This window comes from Helicoverpa armigera, chromosome 2 (assembly GCF_030705265.1).
Source record: "Helicoverpa armigera isolate CAAS_96S chromosome 2, ASM3070526v1, whole genome shotgun sequence".
Taxonomy (NCBI): Eukaryota; Metazoa; Arthropoda; class Insecta; order Lepidoptera; family Noctuidae; genus Helicoverpa; species Helicoverpa armigera.
Window position 1 is genome coordinate 11,864,315 of NC_087121.1, and position 21,887 is coordinate 11,886,201.

At 37.5% G+C, this 21,887-nt stretch overlaps 3 protein-coding genes across 7 annotated transcripts in view; 1 reads left to right on the forward strand and 2 right to left on the reverse strand.

The window, feature by feature from the left end:
• LOC135118342 (uncharacterized) overlaps window positions 1-3,281 on the forward strand; it is a 42,090-nt gene extending 38,809 nt beyond the window's left edge. For all 4 annotated transcript variants that reach the window (XM_064040097.1, XM_064040104.1, XM_064040099.1 and 1 more), the window contains one exon: window positions 22-3,281. In XM_064040097.1, coding sequence (XP_063896167.1) covers window positions 22-851 — 830 coding nt within the window. In that variant the 3' untranslated portion in view covers window positions 852-3,281. The remainder of the gene's footprint in view (window positions 1-21) is intronic.
• LOC110378295 (WD repeat-containing protein 13) lies at window positions 3,260-8,689 on the reverse strand. Its single transcript, XM_064040127.1, has 11 exons — window positions 8,484-8,689; window positions 8,278-8,333; window positions 8,072-8,191; window positions 7,409-7,519; window positions 6,985-7,138; window positions 6,512-6,678; window positions 6,112-6,172; window positions 5,405-5,487; window positions 4,519-4,682; window positions 4,009-4,208; window positions 3,260-3,475 (listed from the first exon to the last, which is right to left on the reverse strand). Exons 1-11 carry the CDS (start codon window positions 8,563-8,565, stop codon window positions 3,375-3,377), a joined length of 1,299 nt encoding a protein of 432 aa, XP_063896197.1. The 5' UTR covers window positions 8,566-8,689; the 3' UTR covers window positions 3,260-3,374.
• An 841-nt stretch (window positions 8,690-9,530) lies between these two features.
• Window positions 9,531-21,887, reverse strand: part of LOC110378174 (WASH complex subunit 1) — a 41,337-nt gene continuing 28,980 nt past the window's right edge. For both annotated transcript variants that reach the window (XM_021337332.3, XM_021337322.3), the window contains exon 6: window positions 9,531-15,394. In XM_021337332.3, the coding sequence (XP_021193007.3) occupies window positions 15,209-15,394 (186 nt within the window). In that variant the 3' untranslated portion in view covers window positions 9,531-15,208. The remainder of the gene's footprint in view (window positions 15,395-21,887) is intronic.

The following is a 21,887-nucleotide window of genomic DNA, read 5'->3' on the forward strand; positions in this document are numbered from 1 at the left end:
TAACAGAAACGTTGTCTCCAGATTACGACGAAGACTTCTTCATCTCGTCATCAGCTCGGCCGTTCGAGAGCCTGGGCATCATGTCGACCACCAGCCAGTTCTTCCCCGGCAAGCACGTGAAGCCCTCACTCCTCGAGCGTGACCTCTCGGATGAACTCCCTGATGACTTCCCACCTCCTCCTTCGCCCCTTCCCACTACCACTCTGATGCAAACTCGAACACCCTCACTAGACTTCACTACCCCTGACTCAGGGGTCGAAGACATCACTCCAGGCTCAACAACAGATGAAGACTTCAAAAAGAAGCTTCCAGAAACAGAACTGACGTGGAGACCAGTCGATAGCGCCAGTTCTAGTGAGTCCGTCAGCCCGAGTTCCCCGGGGGGCGAAGCGCTAGGCGGTCTGCGACATACGAGGGACAAGCTCAAGCTGGACCTGCCCCCGAGCCCGCACATACCGTCCCCGAGACACAACAGAGTGTTCAACTTCGTGCTCGACAAGCCCAAGCGACGGGAAGACCGCCCAGCTGAAATCGGCACAACACCTCTAGTGATGACCGATGACACTCCAATCGTCACCACATCGCTACCACTGCAAAAGGATGCCGAAGACTTACCCGTTCCCGAACCAACGTTCTCAACATTCGGCAAGAGCCCCCCCAAAGTGGAACCGGAGCAAAAGCTCATACTTACCGACGAAGTTGAAGACAATACAGAGGTCAAGGACGAGAGTCCCAAGGTCGTGGAAGCTGTGAAAGGCGAAGGTACAGTCCTGGACAGTGGTGATGAGGACTCCGGCATAGAAAGCAGCTCCAAGGCCACGCTGGAGAGAAACAAGACGAATGTCTCGTAATTAGAACAAAGTAGCAGTAGTTTTGTATAAATAGTACTGATTCATAGATCTGAACGTAACCGGAACTTTGTTGTACGAATAAAGTTTAACGTTACGCTAAAGAGGACGTATATTAGTTTGGATTACAACCGCTTTGGTATCAGTTAGTCTTTCTATTTTACCAGCGTGGACGGCATGGACAGTGTGAATGTGTTGTTAATCCAATGTTTTTTTAATTCCTGAAATGTACGTTCTTTTAGTACTTAGGTTTCTTCTGGTTCTAATTCAAACTAATGATTTCGTTTCTAGTGGTTTTGATAATCACACGTCAATATGTCGAACGAACGTAATAATCGACGAATTATGCCATTAATAAGTAAAATAGTATTACTCTCAGCAAAAGTATTAAGTGCTGGACATAAACTTGGTATACATATCGGAATTATGGACATCGATGTTTTATAGCCAATCATTACTCTAACAGCGAGATAGGAAGCTAAAATGTGCGTTCAAAATAATTCATCTTTTACCATTTTAATGTTGCCATTAATAGAAAAAAATTCTATCATGGTAGCAAACAAAATTACGCTTCGCCTATTTCGAATAAAAAAATCTAAAATACTCAAGCCTTATTCTAAATTAAAATAATATCAATAAACTACGTAATAATTAGATTAAATCACAGGCACGTTTTGGTTTCCTAACTCGATTCCATATACAGTATTCCGTGAAGTGTAAGGCAGTCTATAGTCAATGCAAGAGCGACTCGGATCGCTCCGTGATCAGATACAAAGGTACAAATCGCCATCAATATATCTCTAGGTGTATCGCTTTCTTTATCGTAAGTTAAGGGCTTTGATACTTTTACACAACAGCCTAATATTATGAGACCAGTCGCGTCCGGGACTTTTGAAAATGTTTTTGTTAGATCAAGTTTTTTTATACATTTATGATGCACGTAGAACTGCATTGCATGCATTCAAATTGCTGAATGAGTTTACTAATGTGGAGATATGAATTGAATTTTAATTCTCGCGTAACGTATATTCGGATTTATCGTGCACGCCGCTGTATGTACGCACGCGGCCATGCAGACTTCTCTCTCGTAGATAACTCAGTTTCAAGTACCGTAACATAACTCTCTCTCTGTGAATTACATCCATAATACTAATTAGTTAATTTCCCATTTTATATTCGTAATAAATGAATTGTAGAAGGTCTGGCCTATCCAATGGATTTACAATGAAGGCAGCCAATCGTCGTACTTGTTAGAAATTTTCATACGTAACGTTTTTTACTCTTATTTCGTATGTTGTAGTGATAGAATATGCTCGCGCTGCGCCCGACCTGCTCGCCTACTAAAATTATATGTTTTATGTATAGTATTGTATGATTCCCACCAAAATTACTTATTATGTTGCTACGTGAACAAATGTGGCGTTGTGTGGTGTCTGGCGGGCAGACGGGCGCAGAGCCGATATCTCAATGTCTAAATTACTTGTTATTTGTGACGACCTATACATTACGCACAAGTGAGTACGCATCTTCCATCTTTTAAACCTCAAAGAATATCTAAATTAAAGCGTTTCGGTCTACGATTGAGGTTAAAAAGCCAATTCTTAGTTAAGTAAAAGTTTATATTAGATAAGTGTAGTGTTAGATGTAACAAGTTGTGGTGATAGATCGACATTGCGTATTACGTGCACTCAGCAACAGAATGTTCGCTCAGTCGTTAAATTCCCAGTTATTATTTATTATTATTGAAGCGTAGAGCAGCGGCACCGACAGGACATACTGTTGCCGAGTGTACACGAGTGTGTGCCACTATATTAACGTCATCACTATAGTATGCAATACGTCCAAGTGTGAACCTAATGTGCAATTCTTCTCATTTCCATATCATCGCGTTTTAGTTGTTTAGTTACTGCTGTAAATATAATTTAATGTTATTATGTATTGAAGAAAATAATCTTTTTGAATATGAAAATTTATTGATTGTATTAATTGTACTACACGTTTATTGTTCTGAACATTATTTTTTACAGTTTTAGAATGTTTTCGTTAATGTACAGATGTAAATAAGTGATAGATGTTCATTTTGTTACGATGCGTAGGAAGGTAGCTGATACGTCTGTTGTCGCGAGCCTCGGACCGCGTCCCGAGCTCGGCTGTGCAACCTATACAATTCTATTCGTTTGTAGAAACCTTACTCAGCAGATTAGTTTACTTCAAGCTTATGATATAAAAAATAAGGAATTTATTTGAATGAATTGTCCAGTTTTAATTATGGTATTTATTGATCGTAAGTTGTTATTGATTTGTATGAGTTGTCGGCAGTATTTAGTGAATGTGAACGCATTGGAAGTCTTTTCATATTGTGACTTTGTCGAGTCTTTTAAAAGTATTTCTATGAAAAAAATAATAATTAATAAAACTTGTGACTCAATATAAGCCTTTTATTTATACATCTTTACAATAAATTAAGGAATGTTTTACATGATAATACTTCAAGTATCAGATCTAAGTGTGTCGGTCCGGTGTCGGTCAGCTACGTCGCCATATGATGACGAGGCCGGTGACGTCACTGGTCGCCAGCAGGCTCTCGTCGTAACTGAAACTCACGCCGATCACTGGAGACGCGTGACCTAGGAACGAAACGAGCATATTTTGAGAAATTGTCTATGCTAATATAATGTCACAATGAAAAAGTATACGCGATCGAATTGATAACTTGCTTCAGTTGGTTTAAAATATTTCGTGGTAAACAAGTGGACAAAATCATAGAAACTATTAAATCCAAATCCAAGCTACCCGCCTAACCTAAGGATACAGTGAGCTCGTTCTGCGTGAATCGGATTGTCAATAATCAACAAAATTCAGGGTAGCTATGTGTAACTAAAATATCAAGACGACCAACACCTTAGTCTGCCCGTGACCATGGATGCTGTAAAAGATCCGAAACGTCGGGATTAACTAAATTAATAAGTGCTATGGATAAATGCTTGTTCTATATCGTACTGGCTTGCGGACAGACGCAGGTACTGTGTACTATCGCCTTCGACTCGGCCAATAGTGTGGATAGTGGATCACCCACGATACTCGGTAGGTGAGGAAGGCAAGACAATCTATGCATATAGAGCGAAATAGCTTCTTATATAGAATTACATTATCTATTTACCTTGTAACTTATTAACAACCGGGTGTTCAGCATGCCCCTCTATATCCAAGAAGTAGACACAAGAGTCCTCGCTGCCGCTGACCACACAGACGCCTCTGCGGAACGACATGATGGGGCAGAACGTTGACTTGACGCTATGTTGTGTGTGTAACACGTCGAAACGCTTCTTCAGTTGAAGATTGCCTTCGCGGTCGGCTATCCTGTGGGAGAAATAAGTAGTAAGTAACATTAGACATTTGAAACTGAGTCTGTTGGTAGAATTGAGAATGGAGGCTAGTAATAAGAATAACTTTGTGTATCACGTATTATGAGACTGCAAGAGGCACGGTGTGAGATTTTGCACAAAAAATGACAACGAATTACAATAGATTTTTAACGAATTACAATAGATTTTTATATTATGTATTTCTGCAACATTTGTTTCTATTGATCGACCGATCATTAAGGTAAGTTACTTACTTTTGTCTTATTTTAGAAAAAAAATAAAGGCTTATATTAATAGTGACATACCTGAAGAGGTACAGCGAGTTATCAGCAGCACTGACGAGCAAGGCAGGGTGCCTCGCTAGCCAGGGGCTCCAACTGAGGCAGGTGACGGCGCCGCCCACCGCGCAGCGCCGCAGCTTGCTGAGCCCACCGCCCGCGCTGTCCATGCGGTAGCTCACTATCACACCCTGGGAGAAGGGGGTATGTTACGGGCAACTTCAGAAAAAAAATATCCTAAGCGAAGACCGTGAAGTGGGTCAAATTAATATTCCAAGATTTTCTTACATACATAGTTACAAGAGAATCTATATAATACTACAAGCGAGTCAAAAATTCAATCTATTGCTTACGTTGATTTTTAAAATGGAACACGAGTTCGATTTACCGATACCTACAGGCGAAACTACTGAACCGATTTGAAAAATTCTTTCACTGTTGAAAAGCTACACTCATGCCTTGTCCTGGATGTTAAACTTGGCTGTGAAACTTTTCATAATAGATTTTAAATAATAATTCTCTAGAGTGGGTACCTACTCTTAACGGAAAATATTTTTTTGGTATCATAGTTATGAGTAATAGATAAAATTAGTCAAGCGTTTCAATAGAATCCGTTATCCTTTCGAACGGAAGCAGTAGCTGCCGATATTCACTATTCTAGACAAGGTTACTATACAAAAATATATTAAAATTACGCGTTGGTATTTGTGGCTTTTGTTCGAAAACATTTCATAATAATACTATTTCAGGAAACTAAGCGAATACTTAGGAATGTTTGCAATAAACATTAGGTAGTTTCTGATATGTTCCACAAACAAATTTCAACTATTCGTGGTAAACTATGTAGCGAGTTATGAGTTCTGAGTACTGATCACGTCTAAAATTAAAGTGGTTAGCGGAAAACCGCTCGTACTTTGTCATTGGCCGCCCAGAACATTCTGCCGCTGGACTCGCATGCTATTGAAAGCACTCGACCTCCCAATATACTGCTACCACCTGAAACACAACGGATACATATACTAACGAACACATAATTTTAATTAATTAATAAGATAAACCCTTTATGCCTTTAGGTATATAGTATGGTCCTTAGGTAGATCGGATACGAAGAACACATAGGTAGTGGTGAAGGGTAGGCGTTATGGGGGCTGTCTTTTGTTTTTGGCGTTGCTGAATTAACAGCCTAGTTTGAATACTTAATCGTTTTCGAGTTTACGCATATTTCTCAGACAGAAAAGGAATGCTGAGTTAATTTGACATTCCATGAACCGCAGCGTTCCAAATATGAAATGTCTTCTACTCAATAATCAGTTTGAATGGGTAAAAAAAAATATGGTAAATATGTGGGTACTTCTCAGAACTTTGTCAAAGTAAACCTACGCCACACATTTATTAAATCAGTATAAGGTCCACTTGGTGTCACAAAATTCGTTTTTGCGGTTTTATCCTTACTTAAACTGTGCTTGACAGGTAATGCAATTGATTTACACATCCTACATGACTTCATACTGTCAATTTACATGAATCATACTTCTTTTTCTACTTATAACATTTTACCTTTTCATTTTAATATGGACGTATGTAGGTGTGATATAGTTATATGAAATATATTATAATTACCTCTAGGGTAAATCCCAGTCGAAATGTTGAGCACTTCCACCATTCCTCTTGCGTTCCCAGCCTAAAGCATCTGTTAAGGAAAGTATAACTTCTGGCACGAAAGTAATGCACATGCATGCCATTTGATAAAGTAAAATATCTCAAATTCATTTTCTTATATGGACATGTAAAATTGGAATTGCAATCCAACGTGACAATGCCGCCAGCCTATTGGGTACACTACCAGGTGACAGCGATGAGGACCAAGTTTTCGACGCCCTTTACCTATTAGTTTTAAGTTTCTTTTTTCTGTAAATATAGATTTAGTTTACTTTTATATAATGTATGTGTGTGCAATACCCCAAAAAAATTGGTACTCATAAGTTCATAAAATTCGTTATTAATTGATTTCAAAGGATACAATAACCATATTATTGTTAGCTGGCTGGAAGACGCAGCAGAGCAGGGGTGCTCCGAGCTGGTCGGGCACGGCCCGCAGGCGCCGCCGCGCGTTCACCTCCCACAGGCTGAGCGCCCCGTCCAGTGCGCACGTTACCAACAGCTCGTTAGATGCTGACCAGTCGCAACCTTACCATAAAATATACAGAGTTTTTACCTTTATTTATTTACCTCCAATATATAAAGTAAACAGCTGCTTGGTGTTGGGGAATTTGTGCTTAAATTTAACTTGAATAAGGATGTTATAAGTTGAAAGTAGTCTGTTTCCTACATTTGCAAAAATATAATAATGCATATTTGTTTGGTAGGGGCTTAATGATGACTTTATTGTTGGTATTGTGCAGCACCAAAAACTTATAAAACCTACAATTAATTTACATGACATCTGAAACTGTCATTCCATAGTTTACTTCCTAGGAAAAGTAAGGTAAGTACCCGTAACAGGCTTGGTGTGACCGTCGAGTATGAAGGAGACGCGCGGGGGGGAGGCGGTGACGTCACAGATGGACACCGTGCCATCGTCGGAACCACAGCACAGCTTCGAGCGGTCATTGTTCGCAAACTTCACTACGCTTACTTGTTCGGTATGCTGCAGAGAGCAAGGTAATTAATAAGAGTTTGTTAAATGAGGATAGGAAATGTTCCGCGTTGACGGCACAGCATGTTTTCTTCTTCCACACTCATTTATCTGCCATTATCTCACGAGTAACATTCTTTCTAGCCATGTCAATTTTCTTACAATCAATTCATCCTTTCTTTGTTTGTCACCTTCGACTATATCCATCCACATTCATATTCATGCTCATGACAATGGTATATAAACGTCTGTTTATTTATAAGAAGAATTGAAATGTTGTACCTGATCAAATATGTGATGCACTCCAGAGAATGCATAGTTCTCTGATATAGTCATGTCATTCTTCTTCTTAGCGTTTGTGCTGGATGGACCCTCATCTACCAGTATACTAGCCTGAAATGTAAAAACATCAGAAAATAGGTCTACTGGCATCTATAGGTCTACTGGTCTTCTTGAGAACAGGAGTATGGCTCTAGGCATGATGATATTTAAATAATGAGTGGACTTTAGGATATATTTCTTCATAATTATATCTTTAAGACATACATGAGTAACAATTTATTTTTTATGTGTTAAAAGTAATTATCTCTGGGTGTTTCTTTAACACAAGAAGGCTCTGAATTGTAATGAGATCACTAATCAGTACTCAAATTCTTTATTAAAATTCTTTAGTAATGACAACTTGTGAACAGTTAGAGAGTTATTTAAAATATGTTATCTTTCCATTTCCATTGATATATTATGATTCCCTACAGTACTTATTCAAGTATAATCATCGGCAGGGATATTGAGCCCTGAACTTCACCTGAGCAGAAGCGATTTATTGGTTTATTGCCTTATGTGTACTGTGCGCAAAGCGATCCCCACTCTTCCACCGAGAGCTCAATATCCGTGCCAATAACTATACTTTGTGATTCTGAAGGATTAAACCCATCACCAAGATACCTTGCTACTGGAGCGCTGTCGAGAGGAAGATGAGCTGATGGAAATGTTGTCCTGAACTCCATACCGCCGCTGTAGCAGCTGACTCCGGACGTTTATGTATTTCTTTATAGTTTCTATGTCCTACAACCATATTGTTTACTATTAAAGTTTAAAACAGAAAAACAGTCATGATAGTCAGTATGTAATTAAATAGGTTGTTATGATACCTTAAATTTTGCATTCTCTCTCAGAAGTTGACTTCTCCGTCGTATGTACAGTGTTTCTAAGTAAACAACAAAACAGTGAAAATAGATTTTTAATAGAAAGACTATTGACGTTACACGTATAAGCGAATTTGAAGCATTAGTGCATGAATTCTTTGTAAAATTTCCATTTGATATACATATAGAACAACTTGCATGGCTTTACTTACTGAAATTAGGATTGTTTGGTGCTCTGTACGCATTGAACCGTGCATCCAGTGCAAATATCTGCTGTTGAAATGCAGCAGCCATCGTTCCTGTTAACTCTTTCCTAGTTAAATATCCTGTTGTGCACCAATTTGATTGAAATAATGTTTTTATTGACTATTTTCAAAGTAAATAATCACAAAAACAACATTTTGTGAATATTTGGCAACAAAACTGTCAAGTTTGTCATTCCAGTGACAGCTGTCATTGATCAGCTGTATTTGTGGTGCATTTGCAAAGGAAGTTATTCTCGCAGATGATAAATCTTATTTTTGCACTTTAGCAGGCGCTAAATATGACTTCTGAAGAAATTAAATTACTAACATTATTATCTACAATTCATTATTTTTTATAAACTTTCTCACGGATAGATATATTTACACTCGGATATTTTTATGACTCGCAGGCGGCATATCTTGTTCTCAACATTTACTGCGTTACATTTTATTCATTTTTATTTGAATGGTGTTTTCCGTTGGCTACGTCATGTATGGCGAGTCAGGGCTCCTACGTAAAAATGTTATACTCACTTTTAGATTTTACCAGCCAACATGGTATCATTTTATTTTTGTTTATTTAGCTAATTTATTGAAATCTTGACCTAAGTCAATTACGACCCTATTCGTCAAAGCTTCGGACCCGCGATGAGTCCATTAGCGACACCCACACAGGCGCGTAAGCTCGTCGCGCGTCCTCCACACGCCGCCGGCTGAGGCCAGCGATTTCCTAGAATCCTTATTTCCGATCCGAAATACTCGGCGCGGTGATACCAGGAAATCTTGACGGTGTTATTCTGGGGCAATGCCGTGTAAAACCCGAAACACGTAGCTTTCTAGCGAGGTGGCTCTGCCCGCCGTTATAAATAATCAGAATGCGTAAAAAGGAGTCGCTGACCCTCAATTACACACACTCATCATTTCTCGTACCGAGAAACATCTTTTCTGCATCTCTTACAATTATATATTTCGGAGGAACAGCATCCTCGGGGAATTGGAAATAAAACTGCAAAGTAGTTGTAGATATTTTAAATTTCGTTATACATAATTAATGAATGAACATACCATACTTCGTAACATGTAAAATCCATCATACAACAAACGTACGTATAAATGACAACGTGATACAATCCAGTGAACAGTTACATATACCGACTTTATATTTACAAATTACAACTATGAGACGGATTAGTGCTTTACATGGATTCGATTCAGGACAAATAAGATTATTACTATAGTAACAAATTACTGTAAATATTCGCTGCAAATAAATTAATGACTTACACATCGTTATAGATAAACAATTTACACTAATCCATCTTAAAATATGTAGTTGACTATTGTTTGTTGTACCTAAATAGTTAAAAAAATATTTGCATTGACTTAAAAAAAAATGCATGGAGTGTAAAAAAGTCACTATAAACTATAACACGTGAACATTTAAATCAGTCAGTCAAAACTTAAATAAAACTATGAAGGCAAGTATCACTAAGGAGCACTGAACACTGAGACGTAACAATCATAAAAACCTCGTAAAACCTCATTTCACTTAAATACATAATATGTATAAGACGAATCTATAACAATACGCCTCAATGGACAATGACGTCATACCGTAATAATTTTAACATACGCTAACAGTTTTTATACAATTAAAAACATCTACATTAAGTTCTATGTACCTATATACATAATTTCGTTTAAATTCATTATAATATCAACATAGTTTTAATTTATTTTACCAATAAGCTACAGACAGTTAGTCGGAATTCATTCAAACTTAATAACTATTCAGATTTCTTTCAACGCTTACTTACAACTTAGCAGGCTTACGATGCACTTTAACTTACACCATACATTTTACATTATTTATTAAAATCGTTCAATTTTGAAATATTCAGATGTGGATTCAGTCTTATGCTAGAGCTGCTTCGATGTCCAATATCGTGACAGTTCATGAAGTCGAGTATTTGCAATGTTTACAAAAATACTGTGATTCGCTTTTGACGAGATGGTAAATTCACGAGCCCTTTGGCAAACTAATTGATACAAGTCAACGAGAGAATTAAAAGTCTTAATTAAATTCTCACATGTCCACAGCATGCGTGTACAATGTACATGTACTGAATTTTCCTCCTTAAAACGTAGTCTTTTGGTAAACATTGCAAATGGCGGCTTCATCATGGTGCTAATCGACACGAGACATCGAAGGCTAGCGTTAGCCATCCAATGACACACGCCAGTCTGACGCCTGTAGGTGTGCCCCACAATTACTACTACCAGCTAATTACAAAATTAAGTAGTAAAATGTTGATTTTATATTACATGTGTGTGATGGCGCAGAGGATTAGTGCAGCCTGCATAATATATAATTCATAATAAGTATAATATTGGCGGATTTAAAACTTAACTTTTAATACGATATAAGCTAAAACAATGGCATTACGTAAAGCACCCACACACAAACAGCTGCGTTATAATTTGTTTACATAATCTCTGACGTAACTGTGCAATTCTGCCTAAACTACTGAACTTTTCGCTTTCAGGAGAATCGATACGAAACTAACTATCCGAGAGATATAGTTTTTACTTCATTTCCAAGTAAAATGCAATATATTTTCAAGCAGAGCACGGTCCATCGCTCTATGCATGTTTGCAAGACTTTGAAATAACGTGTCGGGTACTTTGAAAGGCTTGCTCGTAAAGTTTCAATTCGTATCGACTCTGCTCTAAAGTAGGAAAAGCAATTTCCGGCTTTAAACTTACATACCTACTTTATAACTATAGGAAATCGCACAGAACGATAGCTTTGAGGTCTGACGTGTAACAGGCAAGACCCGGCTTCTAAGCTATTGCGGAAATCTTACGACGCGGACCTGGCATGTTGGACAAATACTATGCCGACTCAAATCTCACAGAACACGAAACATACATATCTTGCGATATAAAACATAGCAATATAATTAATCCATTATCAAAGGTATTTTTATATATTTTCATAAAATCTCAAATATTCTTTAAAAAAGCACCAAACATGAAATCATAGGGATTTTAGTACCGCCATAATTTCGCTTGGACAGCCATGTGCCAGTATTTTCATATTCCATCGGCTCAAGCGGAACATTAATTTCAACGGAACTCATAACACATCAAATTCATACTGCGATGTTACAATACATCGTAATTTATTTACAATAAGGTCCAGTTTGCAATGCACGTATGTTATACACTCATGAATTATTCGAACCATGGATGGATTTAAAAATAACAAAGGGATTAATATTTAAAGGGTCGCTAATATTAATTATACGTATAGGGAATATATTCAATTTAAAACAGTTAATGTTGCATAGCAAATATTGATTCGTGATCACGGAAAATAGTCAAATTTAATACACTGATTAATCAGAAAACTTAACAAATATGTACATGTAATATTCCAATTAATTTGTGTTAAAATAGAAATTCTCGTTCAAATTACAATATCATAAAGCTAGACCTTATTTTTAGAAACTGTCGATGAGTTTAGGACACCAACATTAAAAAAGCTTATTGTAAAAAATGGGGGTTACTATTTGTCCCTACTCCGTGTTGTAAGGATGCTCACGGCTATTTCACGTGAATAACTGTTGACAGCGCGCCTCCGCGATGCATACTGATTACCAAAACAAAATAAACCGACACACCGCCATTTTACCTAATTCACAGATAATAAATCCTCGTCACGTGCACAGATGCAGCACATGTGTTCGGCACGCGAATGCTCATAGACTAACAGCCAAATTGTCTACGTGTTATGCTAGTAATCTGTGGTTACGGTTATTTATGTTTATTCTTTTGGAGCTTTAGATTCAATAATAGATTGTAAAAAAAAACCTGTCATGCCTGATAATATTGATTCACTTTGAATGACGAATTTAAACATTTACCTTTCTAATAGACGAGTTGGGGTTTTAGTCACTGCTTTTATTACTTACATAAACTTTTACGTAGGTTTTTCCTTATTACTTGAAAGCTAAGTTAACTACGTACTTTTAATGAGAAGTCTCACCTTTAGGTGATTCTCGGAGCTAAACAATTACGTGCCGTTATTAGAAAACGTTATTTTATCTAACATCCTAAACAATCTAGACGAATAATTAATTTGCGCATAAAATCTGAACTATGTTTAAATTTCAACAGTGTAAAGAAATTCTACGTATTATGACGCTGAACACCAGGCAGTTTCCTATTGGCAAGCGCGAACATTCGCAATGAAATGCGTAATATCATTCATTGCCAATATTTGCGGCGCCTCGTGCGAATACCGCTGGCTACGTCACCCGTCCCCTGTATACAACCAGTCTTGCTTGACCTTACACTTACCTCACGCTATGCAATTCAAATTTTAAATTGGTCACAGATTTTTAATTTCGTTAAGCATACTTTCCTACGTTCGTTTATATATTTAGCACCTGTCTGTCGCACGATGAAGGCATGATCATCACAAGCTCTTAACAACCTAGATTCCATCCTGTTTGCTGCGCGTTCGATGATAGTTTCAAACACAACTAACGCTACTCAAAGTGACGTTAGCAATAGTGTTTGATCTATTCTCTAACTCGTTTCAAATCTAACCTGTAACTTTCCCTACTTATTAGGCCTAAAATATCGATTTATTTGTCTGGTCGTTAGAAATGGTCCTATTTGGTTAAATCGAGAAGTCGGCCGTGCAGCCGCGGCAGGTTTTTCTCAATTCTGGAAATGCTAATCAGCCGAACCAGTTGATAGTTTGCGGGGAACACTGTTAATGTGGCCGAGCACCTTCCTAGAAACGAAAGCGAGATAGTCACTAGTGAGAAATACGATTATCGTAATAACCTCCCGGAACGAGAGCCCTTTTCCAATCTCTGTTTGTAAATAGAACTGACTATTAAAAACTTCACGGAATACTACCGTCGTTGTAGAATTGGATAGTTTCTATGATCCCCTTTCATTATTTAGTAGCAATTGTGTTTTCCATTTTCGAATTAGATAGTTAAATATTTATTTAGCGTTATACATTTAACTATATTAATTAATCATGTACATTTAAAGAATTATAAAATATTATCGATAAAAATATTTTTATTAGAGTAGACGAATTAAATTTTAACTAGCTAGGTAATCCCCGCATAGCGCACACTCAGTAGGTACTAATTATTTCCTATGCAACCGTGACGTTTGCCTGACGTTGAGTGTTTTCTCAGTTATCTGTGACGCTATCTTACGTTTGCTGATTAATCGATAAACTCGAATCATTCTTCCTTGAGTACATTACATACCATCAATTGCGTCGTATTGTATTTCTTATTTGGCTAGTAATAAGAACGTTCAAATGTAATAATTTTCATTCAATCAACTCAGCCTTTCGCCGTCCGTTTAAGTAGACATGACATCCGTATATTTATATAGCTACTGCCAGTAATTCGCATAGAACACTTATCTACACACAAAGAAGATACACCGACAATATAATAATAGTAAACTATTAATTTAATATTTAATTACAGTTCAACATTAACAACTATTATCGTATTAAGGAAAACCGTTTTCTAAATAGTGACCATTATAAGTTTGCTTGCCATCCCACCGAACTTTACCGAGTTATTCGTAAACATAGCGAGAATTGAGGAAAATCGCAGGAAACGGCCCCAGCAATCGTAATAAACAAAACTAAGAATTTCGTAAATAATCGGACAGTTTTTGTTTTACAACATGTACGGGAAGGTTTGATTAGATGAATTAGACTGTTCTAAGTATTCGGAAGCGGGCGAGATAGAGGTCAGCGCTAATCGATTCACAATTATATGTCCCACGGCTTCCGAGAAGGTATGAAGATTAGACTTACATAAAAACCTAATACGGAATGGCCGTAAATATACCTATTATAAGACCAACAATCGATAACGAGTTTTCGGAGAACAAATTAATGTTTTTACTTAGAACATACAGATGGCAGTACCGGGAAAATTATCTCGAGAGAACCTCTTAATTGGGGGCCGGGAGGAAATACTACTCATTCGGAAATATAACCGACCATTACGATATTTTTACAAATAAACCTTTTCTTAATAAATATTATGTAAAAAACATAAATACGTTTCCTTTTACGATTTCATTTCGGATTTCAAAATGAAGGATATTCTTTGTAGATGTTAAAATACAGTGTAATGAAACGCAATAACTACAAATATTAATCTGCATGTCTGGGGAGCCGAGCCCGGGGCAAGCACTCTTCAATCGTCGGAGAACTCAAAGGACTTGCATTTACATCCACAGTATATTTCTGTACGGACTTTATTTAAGAATATTACTCACTTTGATACTACATCTATTACTGTACTGGTACTATGAATAAATCCTAAGAGCAGGATGGCGTTATTGAATTTTCTTTGCATCTCTATCGCTTTTGTCTTTGTATACTCGTTTTTTTTTAATTGCAGCTGCAACTTGGTTCACGTGAATGCTGCTAAATATTTACAGGAAAGCTTATAAGATCCAGGAGATGCTTGCTTTAGACAAATATGTTGAAGAATTTATTAATAGTTTTTTTGTAACAAGATTCCTTCTCTTACAGCTGTTTCAGATTGTCTAAAGTAAGCATTTCTCGTTTCTAAACGCACTTACGGGTAATGAAATGGTAAATACAAAATCTTGTGAATATCCAAGAGTTACTCCCAGTCGTCTTCGCTGGAGGAGCGCGCTGGTGAGGACTGCTCGGGCTCCGGAATGTAGCTGGCCAGGGTATGGAGTACGGAGCCCCCTGATCGTTCAGCGCCGGATATTCCTCGTCTTCGCATTGATAGCTTCGCGTGAAGATCTGCCATCAAGTCGCCGCCGCTTGGTTTGGACCCACCCTGTAGGAACAAAACGTTTTTGAGTAAATCGCGATAGATGTGCAAAGAACTTTGTAAAATTGCAATGATGATGCAGAAGAATCAGAAATTTTCATGATTTAACGTATTTTCAACAGTAACCTTTGTAGAAATCTTGGTTAAAAATAGGCCGTAGGGTACACGAATCAGTTTTCACCTGAAGCGGTATAAATTTTAACTGAGAGTGAGTACTTTATCTGATTTTGTATTATGTAATTCGAATCCTTGCTACTGAAGATTGAGGCGCACTTCGTGGGCTTTAAATATTCAAACAGCTAAGAGCTCGCACAGAGCGCGCCTCAATAAAATATTAAAGTATGATATACACAGTTAAATATTTGATCGTCATTAATTGATACCTTGACATGTTTACAGGCGGGACGCTTCGGGGAATCGTAACCAAATTGTGTAACTAATTTGCGCCGTCTAAAAGGTATGTAGATAATGTATTACATCGCAGAACTAGGCCAAGTGCTCTAAATAGTACAAAGGCAATTAACAGTAGTGGTACGTCACCTGCCTTCTACGAATGGAGTTGGCTGTGCATATGATAAATAATATTTCGTTTAAATTGTTTGACCCATGAAATACGGGAAAATAATTTCTCGAAATCCGCCAATCAATCAATTGATTAGACGGAAAGGCGTGGAGGATATAATAGTGGTTAATGAAGTGTACATTGTAGTTGGTTACAGCAAGAGTTGAACGAGTCAGGCAGTGCGGCCAATTGCCAGGGCGGCAGTGGGCGACGGCCGCTGGTGCCAATAACCTCGCCTTCTGACACCACTGCCAAACAATATCTACACAATCCGATCAATTTAGATACGTCACATACACGATTCATTCTCGTGAGAAAAAACATCCAAGTTGTAAGATCCGACTTCAATAAGCAAGATGTTCGAGTTCAAGTTGCGTCGTAATAACAAATTTAATTAAATTATAGACGCAGAACATTTGGCCAACAGATTCATTGTATTCAAAGACAGGGATTTCCATAGTAGCAGAAACAATTCTGAACCGAATAAGGATCAAAACGTGGGATAACAATAACTAATAAAAGCCATTTGAATATTCAGAACAACATAATTTATCACTTCCTGGTAGGTACAGGATCTCCAAATATATATTTTAGCAGTGGTAAATACTTAACAATATAGGGAAATCCAATCCCGACGATTTCAAGGAATCGCTTTAGGAGTTCATCATCCCGTTTATGCGCGAATAAAAGTTTCCTCAAGCTTACGATTCCTGGTTTAGAGGAAAAAGTGTCAATATGTCTGTGTGTTACGGTGATTGGGTGCGGGCGTCGTCAATAGAAACTTGCCAATAAACACATAAACTAGTGAAAGTAGAAATCGTTTCTACTAATTCTGATTTTCCTGTTACTATCAAGTAAGTCCTGTCGCTTAATTGCTTTTGTTAAGCACAATTACTTTTATTGTGTGCAGAGTTCGATGGACCGTAGTCACAAACAGGCGTGTTCTGGAGTCCAACGTGACGTATTGTGTGGCAGTTATTAAAAGCCTTTTGAGTACGTAACGCACCCTCACCGGTCCGGGAAACGTGACTTTATTGTTGCAAATACAAAGTAACTACTGGTTCAACGACTAGCTGTTTCTTCCTGTTCTCCTAAGTTACTCGGGGACAATCTATACACCTTCCTAAAAGTGGAAGATCGGTTCAGTAGTTACGGATTCTAAAAACCTCTTTATTATGTTTAATACAAATATATGAACAGATGATACATAGTAATGGAAGACATCTGCTATTACCCACATATTGCACTAGTCTATTGATCAAAAATATTATTTATCTATGACGTTTCTCGTACACAAGCATGAGTCACCTTTGTTGTTTCTCCGAAAGGGTTTACTTAAGGATTTGTGGCGTAACATGTACGCAAATATGTTTGACGTATATCGTTATCTGACCGATTAGAACAATGACGTTTAGTGTTATCACCATACGAACCTCCAACGATAACAGTATTGTTTTTATTCCTTGTCAGTCAAACCGAATAAAAACAAAATTCTAAGCTAGATAGGTGATATGGTAAATTCATTTATTTTTTTAGAAGAAATATCAATTTGATATTTTAGTAAAATATTTCGTTATCTAAATTCACGGTACATTTCGAGTGACTGAAGTTCGTGTAGCAAGATCAAAATCAGTGAATAAATTAATATACTTAATGTATATTACAAGTATCTAAATGTAAACATATTTAATGAGAAAATGATGATGAACCTTGATTCGTAACCGGTTCACTTCCGACAGAGATTCTTGTAAGCGCCGCGGGCGTCAAGCTGATAAACGTTTTAATTATAAAATAGTCGATGATAACTGACACTGCGCGAACGCAACCATTGCTTTACGAAGAAGCGCCTATCTATCACACAAACAACTTATCTCGCTGACATATAAAGGTCAATGGCATGCAATTAAATGGAAGCTTCATACACTAGAAAATGACAATTGATAATATTCTTCAAAATAATTTAATCGATTCTTCAGAAATTGCCTATTCTAGTAATAACGGTTTTTTCCCCTGTTTCGCGTTTTACATAATTATTATATCATTCACAGAAGACAAAGGTTCCTTAAGATACCTACGTAGGTAACAATTTATTTAATGATATTTTCAAAGGAATTAATGAATCTGTTTTTTTGGGGATTTATATAGAATTCTGACCGAAAAGCCTGTTTGTCAGAATCTTATTAAGGCAACGACTCGTCTTGTTCTGAGAAATAAGATGTACGATATAAATAACTTAAAATGTAAACCGAACAAGGCCAGCTTATGTAAATTTTCGAAATTGCGATTCGAGGTATGTTTCAATCTATTACTGCTGAAAAATATCCTGCTGTAAATTTTAATATTTTCCTGTCAGTGGAGAGGTAAAGTTGTTTAAAGCCGGCTTTCCTTAGCTCGCGGCATCATCGTCCAATATTGCGTCTTGGCGAGAAAGGAAACAATCTAGGGAGTATTAGCATGTCCCCCGTTGTTGCCTGTCCAATCAATCTTGGAACACGGCGCACAGTGGGCAAGGTGCAATGTTTCAGAAACTCGCTGCAGTGTAAAGCCGGCCTAATAACTGGTTAGACTTGATCAAGCTACTAGGAACTGAGCTTTAGTACTTTGGATGGCAATAAGCACTTAATCCTACGCACGCGCCAAAACGGATTATACTACTCACGTTAATTCGTTGTAAAACCTACTTTTGGAAATGCTGCTTTGTAGGTTTCAGCTGGGTTTACAACATCCGCATCAGGTACATTGGACTCTACAATTTAGAGAGATACGGACATAAATGATGGACTGAGAGTTTGTGGTTGTTTACGAACAAGAAAGCATAGATCCGAAGTGTGGAAGTGGTCCACCTGGACCATTATGCCAGCCGGAGCCTCGGGCGCACTGACAGATATATTATGACCTTATCTCACTCATTACCTTAACGGACGTGCACTTCGCAGAAACCATCTCCTTTCTCGTAGCATTGTCAACCTTGCCGGGATATTTTACGAGGAAAAAATTCATGAGTCGGAATGTGCTGAATACATTTGTATCTGGCAACACAGTTACACATGTTCATCTTAGCATCCTGTACAATGTACAATGTTACTGCTCAAGGAGCCATTTGTGCTTTTGATGTCTCGAATGTTAGCAGACAATATTCAGATAACAAGGCCCTCTTGCACGGCTCAGTAAATACTCACAATTAGAAGTACATGTCGCTAGAGGCTTCCCTTTGTCAACTTTAATCAATTGACAAGAATATAATTACCATGCCTTAATTACACTTAGCTAATTACGAACAAGCCTGAATTATTAATTGCCATCAAGAATAATTCATGAGTGAGTACGGTATATTCAATTAACGACTTCGTAATTGGTATGTTATGTCAAAAAGTCTACGTAGATGCTTATGTCACATTGGAATATCTTTATAAAAAAATCCACATTGTGAATTTCCATTGAATTAAAAATGTCTCGGTAAATGTGACTAACGAACGACGAAGCGTTTCAGAATTAAAACCTGTGACGTGACAAGTTGCATATTTACCAGATACACGCACAAAATGTGATTTCGCACAATATATTGTCGTACAAGTACTAAAGGCGAGTTCCGAAAAGTTGATAGAAATTCTAGAGTAACGAGGCTATTTGTATTGAAGGCCGCAGGGGCCCGCCGCGCCGCGACCAATCGCGCATTGTGCGCCACAATGGACACGTCCCAGTTCCAGCCCTGCGCCTGAATTCAAGGAGTGCCTCGCCATTGTCATGTCCTTCTGATGGACCCAACTTATACAGCGCGTGCTTTTTATTTTTCTAGTATAACGTACCCTTAACGAGTCCAATGAACAGCTTTGCTTATCGCAAAACTCAACATCTACTTGATTGCATTCAGTTACTGAATGAAGCCTTAGGTTTTCCCTTTTAGTTTCTTTTTTAGATTTTTCAAATTACAGCGACATTTTACGGGTAAAGGCGCAGAGTAAATTATGGTTATAACCACTCCCACTCATAAGTCTGTCAAGTGCCGCCTACAATCCCTGCAACTTTGTATTTATTTACATAATCAACGTTGAATTCGAAATGTACCAAACATTTTATTCAAAAAGGAACTCAACGTTTTTATATCCAAATTATACCTACTGGAGAGCACTCACAAAAATGAAATCCGCATTCGAATAAAATAAATATTCAATATTTTTGAGCCATAAGCGCCACCTACAACGTTAATGTCCGCGAAATAAATAAATCCAAAAAAGTTGCTTCGAGCCCACGTAAATAAAACCACAGGCTGTATAGGCATAAAATAAGGACCAATTTGTATTGTGTCTAAGTCCTTATAAGTAAAATATAAAGGGCATTATAAGTCGTCACGATCCGTTGTATAGATCCGTCGGGTTGTTCGGAGCTCGGCCGGACCGTGGCAAATCAAACATCTGAAATGTGGCGTATAATTGGCTGCGCCGACCGGAATGCAGTCCGCCCGACCACTAAGGAATGGCGACAGTTTAAATACGATTATGATAAAGCTTTTATTTTATATTTCGTGTAAGAATATAGCTCATATTTGTCAGAATTATCCATTAACTGAATTGAAAATTCAAACATTCCGCCCACCATTACTCAACTTTAAAGTGACAACATGAAACTGTAATTAAATCAGTCTCGCTGTCCTTTTATGAAAATCAATGTTAATGTAGTAATTAGATTTCGGACAGGTACGTAACGGACGGCGCCACGAGTCTAGACAGATCGATCCGAATGGATTATACCATTTGAGCACTAGGTGGAATAATCGTATTGCCACGAATCTTATGTTACATAAATATTAATAAACAGACATCGCCGAGATACTGAATAAATAAACAAGCCAAGTTAACACTTACATATATATATTATAAAGGTGATTTATCAAAGACGTTTGTACGTAGACAGCTTGGTGATGGTTGGGATTTAGACTTGAACCTTGTGCTTCTATAAACGAGATAAGTAGAATCGTAAGCCCAATAGTATTTTCTGAGAATCCGTGACGACTTTGACCGATCACATCATCTATGAAGATCTTTGGCGCCTACTAGCGACTGTAGGTAGATCACTAATAATATCGTACAGAGAACTTAAAATAGATGAACGTTTGTCACAGCGAGCGGCGCCAACTGGCAACAGCTAATGTAAACTCGTTTAATTAGAGCGACAGACAAAATGTCGTACGAGTATGTTGTGTACAGTCAAGTCACTAACAAAGTTCTCAAAGAACATCCAATCTTTTGAATTAAATGCTGACTACGTCTGCCTAGAGCTAATTTGCTTTCTGCTAATTAGCGCAACTAAATTAACGTTAAGGACTACATTATAGTATTAATTAGTGGTTTGCAGATGGTATAATTTAACACTTGATTGAATTAATGGGCAAGTCACAACAAATTAGCATGTTCACTCAAGTAAACTTGTCTAATCACATTCACGGGACATTGGGATGAGATTAATCCGGACGGATCCCAATAGTGTTATACTGGGTCACGTAAACACTGCCGATATAGAACTTTTCCATATGTATTTTTTGCGTTGGCAATCGTTACAGTTTCTGTAATACAGGGTGTTTGGCGCATGGACCGACACAATTTTTTGGGGGATTCGTGAGGCCATGTACTAGTTTTCACTCATAGACCCAATGTCCTATATGTCACTGTATTCGAGATACGATTTTTTTTGTTTGTTTTTAAAAATTACCGGAACTATCACCTTTAAAACGCTATAACTTTTCAGTCTGTTGTCGAATTTACACCAAATCACTTTCATTGCGTTCTCTGATGTATTATTATTCCAAATAAAACATAAATTCATAGCACTAGATGGAAAAAAAATACTTGTTGAGCTTCCAAAGTCTTAAAATGAAAAACGTATGAAAATGTCAAATTCAAAATTAATTATAAAAAAAAGTATAAGCTTTTATGAACTTCA

Coding starts and splice junctions, on each gene's coding strand:
- LOC110378295 (XM_064040127.1), bottom strand. CDS start 8,565: ATGGCTGCTGCATTTCAACAGCAGATATTTGCACTGGATGCACGGTTC. Junction 8,334..8,483: donor ACCAAACAATCCTAATTTCA/GTAAGTAAAGCC, acceptor TTGTTTACTTAG/AAACACTGTACATACGACGG. Junction 7,520..8,071: donor GACAGCGCTCCAGTAGCAAG/GTATCTTGGTGA, acceptor TTTACATTTCAG/GCTAGTATACTGGTAGATGA.